At 51.2% G+C, this 12180-nt stretch overlaps 1 protein-coding gene across 2 annotated transcripts in view; it reads right to left on the bottom strand.

Annotated features, from left to right (window-relative positions):
• The window catches only part of JARID2 (jumonji and AT-rich interaction domain containing 2), a 209515-nt gene that overhangs the window by 33915 nt on the left and 163420 nt on the right, over positions 1–12180 (bottom strand). For both annotated transcript variants that reach the window (XM_029052933.2, XM_029052934.2), the window contains one exon: positions 4071–4247. In XM_029052933.2, the coding sequence (XP_028908766.1) occupies positions 4071–4247 (177 nt within the window). The remainder of the gene's footprint in view (positions 1–4070; positions 4248–12180) is intronic.

Genomic DNA, 12180 nt, shown 5'->3' with positions numbered 1-12180 from the left:
CCTGCTCCCCTCGGCGCCACGGAAGAGACCCCATCCTGTCCTGCTTTCCACCACCCCGGAAGGAAAGGAGAATGGCACCTGGAGCCGTTACTGAGGCCACTGGATTTCATGACTTGGAATCACGAGGAGCCTGAAATTCTGCTCCTCTAGACACAGCTCCCTAACTCACCTTTGCTTTTATACTTGTGTACTTGTCCTTGTCCCTTATGCTGTTTTAAAGTTGTGTGGCTCCCAACCCGTCTGTCTCCAGTCCCTTCCCAAGCTCCCTTCGAGGGGCAGGATTCGTGTCTCATTCCCACTTGTATACTCTTTCCCGGCACATTTTTAATGGTATCTATTAAGCTTTTACTACGTGTCAAACACATAGCACAGGGATAGATATAAGTTAATCGGGTCGGCCACGATCCCTGTCCTATACGGGGCTCACAGTCTAAGAAGGAGGGAGATCAGACGTGGAATCCCCATTTTACAGATGAGGAAACTGAGGCACCGAGACGTGACGGGACTTGCCCAAGGTCACAAGGCAAGCAAGTGGAGGAACCAGGATTAGAATCCAGATCCTCTCACTCCTAAGCCTGTGCTCTTTCCACTAGGCCACACTGTGTACAGTGCTCTCTCCCCAGGAAGAAGTGAAAAGAGATTTACTCATCTTTGGGAGAGGGCAATAAAATAGAGTTGGTTCACCCAATCCCTGACTTCGAGGAGCCTACACTCCAATGGCTGAAAACAGACCTTAAAATAAATTACAGCGGGGGAGAGCAGCAGATTCTAAAGCTGTGGACATTAATACTGTGGGGTGGGGTATCAAAGTGCTTAGGCGACGCAGAAGGGAGGGCAGATAGGGTGGGGAGATGAGAGGCTAGGCAGGGAAGGCTTCTTGGAGCGGACAGGATTTCAGTAGGGCTCTGAAGATAGGAAGAGCGCAGGTCTATACAAACGGAGGGAATTCCAGGCAGGCAGGGACATGTGAGCAAGGGGTCGACGGTGTGAAAGATGAGATCAAGGCACAGTAATTAAGCTGATGCTCCTCTCTAGACTGCAAGCTCCTTGTGGGAAGGGACCATGTCTATCAATCAGGTGTTTCTGGACTCTCCCCAAAGTGCTTATTCCGGTGCGTGACACACAATGAGTGCTCATTAAAGACCTCTGATGGGGTTGGTATTAGAGGAGCGGAGTACATAGGCTGGGCTGCATTGGGAGATGAGAGGTTGGGTAGGAGTAGGAGCTGACTGGTGCTTTCAACACTGGCTGGCCGGCTCCCAAATTTGAAGAAGGCGGTGTGAATTTTGGCGGGGGGGAGGGCTGTGTGTGTGTGTCTGTGTGTGTGTATGTGTGAGAGAGAGAGTGTCAGAAATTTAGATTTCAGGGGTGGGGTGGGAGGGTATCCATTCCTCCACAGTTGGTCGTGAAGAGCCCCAGGCTCCCAGGATGGGCAACTGACTTATCCCAACACCTATTTTGGATTCACTGTGGGACTCTTCCAGGCTCCCTATTGGGCAATGTCCTAGATTCAAGCTCCCCACAGGCACGCAAGCTCACCACCGCTTACGAGGGCTGAAAACGATGATTTAGGGTGCGAATGCGATCAGCTCAGGGACCCGGGGAGGCCGGCGGGCGGACTGGCAGATCTGACGAGGAGCGGGAAGTTCACGACTTACAGCCCTGCCCCTACCTAGCCCCTAAAGGAGGGAAGTGGCCATCAGGGTGAACTGCCTGGAGTTCCTTGGTGGTTTTATTATCCTCTGATTAGCTCAGAAGAAGACGCATAAACCACCGGTCAGCCCCGTGGACCTCCGAGGAGCCTACATGTAAGCCAGCTCTCACTGAACAAAAGGAGGGAATCAGAGAGGATGGCAGAGATGATGCAGCTCAGAATATGGTCCCTGACCTTCCTTCCGCTTTGAAATCTGGACAGGCAGGAGGGGGAAGGGAGGTATCTGTCTCTAGGGCGAGGTTTAGTGATGGAGGGGTATGTGAATGAGTGGCTACTGAAACATCTGTGGCTTCTTCAATGTTTGAAAGACTACTTGGGGTAAATGGATTGCAGGTTATTAAGAGTGCAGTGCCAGACTGTATTCTGTAATCTCATTAAATTCAGGGACCAGCAGGACCCAGGGGGAAGAGCCCAGGCCTGGGAATCAGAGGACCTGGGTACTAATCCCAGCCCTGCTAGTTGCCTGCTGTGTCATTTTGGCCAGGTCATTTCTCTGGGCCTGAGTTTCCTCACCTGTACAACGTAGATTCAATACCTGTTCTCTCTCCAGCTTAGACCTGTGAGCCCCATGTGACGCCGAGACTGTGTCTGGTCCGGTTACCTTCTATTTACCCCGGTGCTTAGTTTGGCGTTTGGCACGTAGTAAGTGCTTAACAAATACCATGATTATTACTATTATTTAATAAAGTAAAAGCATTCTGCCAGGAGTGGACAGAATGAAAATGTTGAGATTAGTAGTGAAAACCATCAGTCCTGGTGGAATACAGAGAAGAGAGCCCACAGGTAAGTATGTTGGGGTCCTCCTCTCTCCCTCCTCCCAGGGCTGGAGTTTTTCAGAAAAGTATCCACAGCTTAATCAGCTGAGCCGCACCTCTGTTCGGTCACTGCCAACCCAGCAGAGAAGAGGGTCTGCCCGCAGAGCTCGAGGGGGAAACCAGACAGGGCACGGAAGACGTCCAGACTTCGAGGCGAAGGCACACCCCGACGTTACCTGGGTGAGCAGACTGTAGGCTACATGAGTACTCTGCTTCTGTTGTACTCTCCCAGGCGCTCAGGACAGTGCTCTGCACTCGGGACTCGCTCAAGGAATCTCCTTGATTGACTGACAGATTTGAGTCTTTCCCTCAAAGACAGTAGTCTCTCTGAGCTGGAAAACCCAAGCCCTGAGAGCGTCTGGGAGCAAAGACGAGCAGCTCTGTAATTTGCCCCACCTCGACTCTGCCTCTGGAGAAGGGCTAGCTGCCTCCTCCCCCCGTCCAGTGAGCTGCTGGAGTTTCACAACTGCGAGATAGATCATGAGATACATACACCAGTAACTGAGAACATCTGGCCATCTGGCCGGAGAACTCGAATAGAAAGAGACGGCCACCCTAGCCGGTTACAGATCCTTTTGTTCCAGCTTGAAGCACTGAGAGGGAAAGGGGTTAGAGTCCTCCTCATCCAGAGCTCAATCGGGACAGGATAACCCGGGTGCCGAAGCGGCAGAGCAAATGACGAAAAGTACAGACCGCTCTGAGATGTTAGGAAGCTAAAGGTATCGGGTCAAAAGCGAATGCACTGCTTCGCAGGGAAGTCAACGGATCCATCCTACCTGTTAACCCATGACATTTACTGAGCCCTACAGGGTGCAAAGCATTGTACTAAATGCTAGGGAGAGTACAATATAATAGAGGTGGAAGACATGTTACCTGCCCCTGAGGAGTTTACAGTCCACCTGTTAAATCTTTTCTCTCCCCCAGCACCTATTTACATCTTAATATATTCTGTTGTTTCCCCACCTGTGTGTTTTAATGTCTCTCCCTCCCCCACTAGATCGGCAGCTCCTTGAGGGCAGGGATCACGTCTAGCAACCCGACTGTCCTCTCCCAAGTGTTTAGTAGAGCGCTCTGCACACAGTAAGCCCACGTTAAATACCATCGATTGACTGACGTCATCCCATCGCAGCACGGAAGTCACTAATGGCCATTCTACAACCTGCCTCGCTCGCCCACCCTCCAGGGACACTTACTGGAAGGCCAGTCTCACTGGCTCGGCACGGGAAAAGAAAGCCTTTCTCAGAGGTTTGCCAGAAGTCGAAAATGCCAGTAACGCAAGCGCCTTGAACCAAGCTCTCTAAGGCAGGCCGGGCTTCACTCCCACATTCTCCACTCGACAGGAGGGAGCCGGGCTGTTGACACAGAGACCCGTGACCACGGTAGGGGTGGATTTTTGTGCCAGAGCCTCCAATATTAAGAAGGATCCCGTCTTCTCCTGTCACTAAGCGTGGCAGAGCTCAACAGGCTTGTCAAACGTTTCCATCGAGAGCTTCCTCTTCCCCATCTCACCCGGAAAGGAAAAGCTGTAATTCCCCACCTACCATGCCCGTTATGAACGTGCTTGTGTGTTTTTCCTTTCCTGGGGGTTGACTGGCATGAAGATGAAGCATTGTTTGTGGCTGTTTTGACGTCCTCCGTCTCTTCGTCATCTTCCTCGACATCCTCTTCGTCCTGAGAGCTTCCAAAGTAGACCATGTTGTTGGGCAGGGCCGGAGAACCTGGTGTGGGCCAAAGAAGAGTCACGTCAATAAAGTTTCCTCTCCTCGAGGGCAGGCGGCGGTGAGGGGGGCTTCAGCCAAGGCAGGAAGGGGGCAGCAGGGTGCCCTAAGTGGAAAGATCACAAGGCTTGGAGTCAGGGGACTTGGTTTCTAATCCTGGCTCTGTCATTTGCCTGCTGTGTGACTTTGGGCAAGGCTACTAACCTCTCTGGGCCTCGATTTCTTCATCTATAAAGTGGGGATTCAATATCTGCTCTCCCTATCCATTAGACTGTCAGCCCCATGACGGTCAAGGACTGTGCCTGACCTGATTATCTTGTATCTACGGCTGTGCTTGGTAGGAGGCACTTAACAAACATTAACGTTAATTATTACTGCGATTATTATTAAAGACAATAATAATAATAATAATGAAATACAGTGTGCTACCTTGCCCATCATTCAACCCATCAATATTGAGCACCTGCGTGCATGGCACACTTCCTAAAAGAACGAGACGGTCACATCTATTATCAAATGCGTATTTTTTTTATTGCGAATGTTCCCCTGGGCAAGTCAATCGACCTCTTCTAAGTAGAGTGAAAGGTGGATTCACGAGAAATGGAGAAGCAGCGTAGCCTAGTGGAAATAATAATGATGGTGGTATTTGTTAAGCACTTACTGTATTCCAACCACTTGGCTAAGCGCTGGGGTAGATCTAAGATAATCAAGTCAGAACCAGAAGCAGCATGGCCCCGTGGATAGAGCGTGATCCTGGAAGTCAGAAGGACACGGGTTCTAATCCCAGCTCCGCTACTTGTCCGTTGTGTGACTTTGGGCAAGTCATTTCACTTCTGCCTTGGTTACCTCGTCTGCAAAATGGGGATCAGACTGTAAGCCCCGTGTGGGATATGGACTGTACCCAACCTGATTCCCTTGGATCTACCTCAGTGTTTAGTACAGTGCTTGGCACATAGTAAGTGCTCAACAAATACCACAACTGTAATTGTATTATTATTGTTTTCCTTTCAATCCACATATTAAATCTGTCACGAAATCCTGTCAGTTCTACCAACGCAACTTCTCCAGAATCCGCCCTTTTCTCTCCATCCAAACTGTTAGCATGCTGATCCCCGCGCTTATGCCCCACCTTGACTACTACATCAGCCACCTCGCTGATCTCCCTGCCTCCTGTCTCTCCCCACTCCAGCCCCTACTTCGCTTTGCTGCCTGGATCATTTTTCTATGAAAACATTCGGGCCACGTCTACCCACTCCTCAAAAACCTCCAAAGGTTACCCATCCACCTCCGCATCAAACTGCTTCTGCTTTAAGGCATTTATTCACCTCCCTCCCTCCTACCTCATCTCACCGATTTCCTACTACAAGCCAGCCCACATGCTTCGCTCCTCTCAACAACAATCTACTCTCTGTACCTCGACCTTGGCTATCTCACCGCCAACCTCTTGGCCACATCCTCCCTCTGGCTTGGAACCCCCTCCCCCTTCATATACGACAGACCGCCAGTCTCCCCACCTTCAAAGCCCTCCTAAAATACATCTCCTCCAAGAGGCTTTCTCTGACTAAGCCCTCATTTCCCCTATTCCTTCTCTCTTCTGCATCGCCCTTACACTTGAAACAGTATCTGCTAAACACCTGGTATTTACCCCACCCTCAGGCCCCAGCACTTACGTACATATACTTACTCCCTACCGTCTCCCCAATCTGTAATTTATTTTAATGTCTGTCTTCCCCTCGTATCCATAATTTATTTATATTAATGCCCGTCTCCCCATCTAGACCGTAAGTTAATTGAGGGGAAGGAACGTGTCTACCAACTCTGTTGTATGGTACTCTCCCAAGTGCTCCCACTCTAAGTGCTCAATAAATGCCACGCTGAGAAGCAGTGTGGTCTAGTGATCAGAGCTGGGGTCTGGGAATCAGAAGGATTCCGGCTCCCCCACTCGTCTGCTTTGTGACCTTGGGAAAGTCACTTAAATTTTCTGTGCCTCAGTTACAGCGTGGCTCAGTGGAAAGAGCCCGAGCTTGGGAGTCAGAGGTCATGGGTTCGAATCCCATCTCCGCCACTTGTCAGCTGGGTGACTGGGGGGCAAGTCACTTAACTTCTCTGGGCCTAAGTTCCCTCATCTGTAAAATGGGGATGAACTGTGAGCCTCACGTGGGACAACCCGATTACCCTGTATCTACCTCAGCGCTTAGAACAGTGCTCTGCACATAGTAAGCGCTTAACAAATACCGGCGTTATTATTACCTCATCTGCAAAACTGGGATGAAGACCGTGAGCCTCTCGTGGAACAGAGATTGGGTCCAACTGATTTGTTTGTATCCACCCCGGAGCTTATTACAGTGCGGGGCATATAGTAAGTGCTTAACAAGTACCATCGTCATGATTATTATTATTCCCTGACTGATTGATTTCCCTGACACCCTGGATCCTGGAGACATCCTATCTCCAGGCGAAGCGGTGCTGCTCCACAGACTCCACGGGAAGCATCAAATCTGGAACTCAGGGGCTAACTCCATTCTGGTAGCCACAGGCCCAGCCACAGGAGTGCGGCAGCCACTGCGGGAGACGGCAGCAGGGACCACGCTTGCTGGCCAACTGAGGGGGAAAAGGGTCCCTGGCTCCAACTCTCCCCTGGGTTCCTCGGCCTAACTCATCCCCGACCCTCACCACCTCAAAGCCGCTTTCAGCTATTCGAGATTCCCCTGAGAAAATAAAGTCTCCTGAGCTAAATGGGGATGAGGCATGAACGAGACAAAAACAGACAGGAGACAGAGCTCAAGGAAGAGACGCTTTTATCCAGCAAAAACTCACATCCAAAATTTCACGGGACGCAGGGCTAACGAGGAAAAATTTATTAATTAGCCTTTATAGAATAAAATTCCTGTTGCCATGGAGGAAGTGCTTTGAAGTTGTTTCTGGATTTGGCAAATTAATTCCTGAAGAAATGAATCTGGGCAGTTTCCTCAGCAAGAGATAATAGCAAAACACACACACACACACACACGCGCGCGCGCGCGCGCGCGTGCGCGCACAGCCCTTCCCCCACTCCAACAGACAAAGAAGTTCAAGAAACCCAAATCTGTCTGTTCTGAAGCACCCTGAGACCAGAAGCCACAGAAAAGGCCAGGGTATGGCCGGCCCTCAATCCCTCCTGTCTCTCTCCGATTCCAGTTCTTACTTCACTCAGCTGCCCGGGTCATTTTCTTAAAAAGTCGTTTGGTCTATGTTTCCCCACTCCTCAAAAACCTCCAGTGGTCGCCCATCCGCCTCCACTTCAAACAGAAACTCTTTACCATCAGTTTTGGGGCACTCCATCGCCTTGCTCCCTCTGACCTCATCTCACCACTCTCCGACGACAACCCAGCCCGCACACTTTGCTCCACTAATGCCAACCTACTCGCCGTACCTCAGTCTCGTCTATCTTGCTGCCAACCTCTTGCCGACATCCTGCCTCTGGCCTGGAACGCCCTCCCTCTTCGTAACCGACGGACAATTACTCTCCCCACCTTCAAAGTCTTACTGAAGACACATCTCCTCCCAGAGGTCTTCCCTGACAAGGCCCTCATTTCTTCTTCTGCCATTCCCTTCTGCGTCGCCTTTGCCCTTGGATTCGCTCTCTTTATTCACCCTTCCCTCAGTCCCACGGCACTTATGAACAGAGCCGCAATTTATTAAGGTCTGCCGCCCCTTCTAGACTGTAAGCTCGGGGTGGGCAGGGAACGAGTCTACCAACTCTGTCACACTTTTCTCTCTCAAGTGCTTAGTACAGAGCTCCGCCACACAGTAAGCACTCGATAAATACAGCTGACTGATTAATTGATTGGTCCCTACAGTGAATCCGGGGCCCAGAGTCCCATGGGGATGAGCCAGCCAGGCCGCTCAGAGCCTTTCCACACCGAGGCTCAGCCGGGAGGGAATGGGCACCACTGACATGGGGCACGGCTCAGATGGAGCCAGTGAGGCCCGGAGAGCACCACGGGCAGGGAGGAAACGGAGAGGGTTGGGGGCAGCGGGAGGGGGCGAAACCGAAAGAGAGCCAGACGAGACAGTAGCCGACCGAGTGGAAAGAGCCGGGGCCTGGGAATCGGGAAGCTGGGTTCTCACCCTGGTCCCGTACTTGTCTGCCACGTGACACTTGGGGAAGTCTGGGATTCCATTTCCTCATCTGAAAAATGGGCATTCGATACCGGTTCTCTCTCCCATTTAGGGTGAGTTCCTCATGTGGGAAAGAGACTGCATCCGCTTGCGTTTTATATACCCCAGCGCTCGGTCCAGTGTCTGGTGCCCCGTAAGGGCTTAACAAAGGCCATCAGTATTAAGAAGGGTGAAGAAGGGTGGGCCGGGGTGGGGCGTGACGGCAGGAAGGCTGTGGGGGAAAGAGCTTCACAAACCACAGTCGGGGGGCGGGGAGGGCACCCCTCACCACATCCTGTTGGATCTAGACACCAGCCACACCAGGCTGGGGGCCTCTGTTCTCCATCACTCTATTTCACGGGGCCTCCTCCTCCTGTGTTCTGTAAGCTCTATTAATTCTGTTGTTCTTTCCCGAATGTTGAGTGCAGTGCTCTCTACACAGAGGGCTCTTAAATACCATTGATTGAGGTGGTAATTTGGTTGCGGTTTAGGTGGCCCGGAAGCCGGGGACAGTAGTCATTCATTCATTCCATCGTATTTACTGAGCGCTTACTGTGTGTAAAGCACTGTATTACGCGCTTGGGAGAGTACAATATAACAATACACAGACACATTCCCTGCCCACAATGAGCTTACAGTCTAGGGCTTGCAGACAACAATCAATCAATGGTACTTATCATGCCCTTTGTGGGCAGATCACTGTACTAAGTGCCTGGGAGAGTTCAAAATAAGAGAGTCCGTAGACCTGTTCCCTGCCTCCAAGGAGCAGCTTCCAAGTTTAACTGCTTTTTTGACCACCTCAATCAACCAATTCCAGGGGCAACTCGTTCCCCCAAATCCCATCCCCTTCCCCCTTTACCCACTCTGATCTGGGAGGGCACTAATCAATAAAAATACTAATGGTTTCGAGGCCTACACAGATTTGATTTTTCCTTTTTTCTCCCCCCACAAGCTCAATGGTTAAGCGTTTGTTTTGGGCCGGCTGTTTCCTATATAAATTATGGGCAGATTTTGTTCTCTGATTATTTAACTGCATTAGCGAATGTGAAAAAAATCTGAACTTGGATGAGAAGAGTGGAATCAGGAGAACGGAAAGCATGCGCGCTTTGCCAGAGCTGTATTTCATTACTCTTCAGAATTAGCTGGCAACGTCGCCACAATATTTACTGAAGTGCAAACCAAATGTTTTCATCTGGACAGAAATCAAACTGTGGTATGTTACAACCACAACAGAAATTGTTGCAATCCAAACGCAGGCTCTCTCATTTGGGTTGTGGTGGCTGAAAAATTGGATTCCTCTTTGGGAATCTGCCCGCCTCACCCTCCCCAGCTCGGGCTTAACCGTTGAAATGCCAGCTGGCCACAAGGCACCCGAGGTCCACCAATGGCCCAGCGGACTCTGGCTGGTCAGGGGCCTACTCAGCTGGGTCCGACCGACACCCGACGCTCGCTCCTACCGGGTGAGGAAGCCAACCTTGGGCACAAACATGTCGGCCTTTAATTCAGGCCACAAATGAACTGTCGCCATGCGACAAGGCCGGAGGAGGAAAAACACAAACACAAAACCAAGAGGAGGGATCACATACATAGGTCGGATTCTCGTGCGTGAGGGCACTCGCTGCCTGTGTTCTCTTGGTTCCTCCCTAAGTGCCCGACAACTGTTTCTCGCTCCAAACTGCCCCCGTCGACCCCTAGCTCTGGGGGTTCCCTCGTCCCGGAACGCCCTCCCCTGAATCAATTCACCAGGCCACAGCTCTTCCCGGGTTTAACGCCCTCCTTAAATTCCATCTACTCTGGGAAACCTTCTCTGATTAATTCACACACCCCAGCTGTGATTTCTCGGTCTTCCCCCTCTAGACCGTAAGCTCCCCACGGGCAGGGAATGTGTCTGCTAATTCGTTGAAATGTACTCTCCCAAGTGTTCTGTACAGTGTTCTGCAATGTAAAAAGCACTCAATAAATGCTGGCATTTTGTTAAGCGCTTACTAGGTGCAGAGCACTGTTCTAAGCGCTGAGGTAGATACAGGGTAATCAAGTTGTCCCACGTGAGGCTCTCAGTTAATCCCCATTTTACAGATGAGGGAATTTAGGCCCAGAGAAGTTAAGTGACTTGCCCACAGTCACACAGCTGACAAGTGTTAGCCTTTATTGCCATTGTTCTCGTCCGTCCGTCTCCCCCGATTAGACCGTAAGCCCGTCAAACGGCAGGGACCGTCTCTATCTGTTGCCGACTTGTTCATCCCAAGCGCTTAGTACAGTGCTCTGCACATAGTAAGCGCTCAATAAATACTACTGAATGAATGAATGAAAAGTGGCGGAGCTGGGATTCGAACCCATGACCTCTGACTCCCAAGCTCGTGCTCTTTCCACTGAGCCATGCTGCTTCCCAATAAATACCACTGATTGACTGATTCCCCCTTTAGACGATCAGTCTGGGGCCGGGGAACATCTTGCTACTGTTGTGACTCTCCCAAGTATTTAGTATAGAATCTACCGCTTTAGGCAAGCAATAAATGCCGTTGGTTGATTACCTGAAAGAAGAAGTTGCTCAGTTTTAAACCAGGTGACCTCAGCAATGGCTAGTGGCAATCTGCTGAATTTCTACAGTGCATATGATGCTCTTACTTTCCCGAGCACATCAGCGATACCAACCCGCATCTCTTTCCTCCCCTCACCGCACCCCAGCACATTAGGGAGAGGCAGGAATCATTACCCTCCATTTGACGGAGAAGGAAACTGAGCTCAGAGAGGTTAAGCGGTTGGCCAAGGCCTCCAGCAGGCCAATGGCAGTGTGGCCTAGTGGACGGAGCATGGACCTGGAGTCAGAAGGGCCTGGGTTCTAATCCCGGCTCCACCACTCGCCTGTTGTGTGACCTCGGGCAAATCACCTCTCTGTGCCTCTGTTCCCTCGTCTGCAAAATGAGGGTGAAGACCGTGAGCCTTATGTGGGACAGGGACTGTGTCCAACCCGATTATCTTGCATCTGCCCCAGCGTTTAGAACAGTGCCCGGCACACGGTAAGTACTTAACAAATACCACAATTATTATTATCATCATCAGCTGGGATCCAGGCTCTTTACATGAGGGAGGGTCGAAGGCCAGCCTACACCATTGCGGGTGTTAACAAGCTGCCAGCACTCGAACGCACAAATTGGCTTCCTCTTGAAAACATGCCCCCGTGCGTACGCACGCATGCGCACGCACGCACGCAAGCACGCACGCACGCACTGTTTCGGATGCCAAACACACGCTGCTTTCATTTGATTTCAATTAGTTCCAAAGCCAGGCCGAAGGATAACGAGAAACACTCCGCATGGAACAGCGGCGGCAGCGGCAGGGCTGGCTTGCCCCCTTCCCACGGTGGACAGCGTCCTCGCTTTCCCCTTGACCGCGTGAGCTACTTTTCCCCTGGGCCCTTTAAAACATTTTGGAAACGGGGATGACGGGGAGTCAGGGAGAGGGCCGGTGAGCTCCCACAGAGCCTCCTCCCTCAGCTGGAGGTACTGAGCTGGAGCACGTGAGAAAGGAGCATTTTGGATCAAGGTCATCCTTGGTCACCTCTGCCCTCTCGTGCCCTTACCTACCTACCCGCTCTCACCTCCTTGTAACTACAGTGCCAGCATCAACTTGTGTCAGACTGTCTCCCCGCCACTGACCTATAACCTCCTTGAAGGCAACGTCTCATCACGGCCCTGCGCTGGTCCTGATTAGTACTCTGCTCAGGAACGGTGTTCAATCAATCCTCTCGGTGAGAGGTTCAGGAACAATGCCTCCAAACCATAAACCAGCTAAC

Source organism: Ornithorhynchus anatinus, chromosome X2 (assembly GCF_004115215.2).
Source record: "Ornithorhynchus anatinus isolate Pmale09 chromosome X2, mOrnAna1.pri.v4, whole genome shotgun sequence".
NCBI lineage: Eukaryota > Metazoa > Chordata > Mammalia > Monotremata > Ornithorhynchidae > Ornithorhynchus > Ornithorhynchus anatinus.
This window is presented reverse-complemented; position numbering and strand designations above follow the sequence as displayed.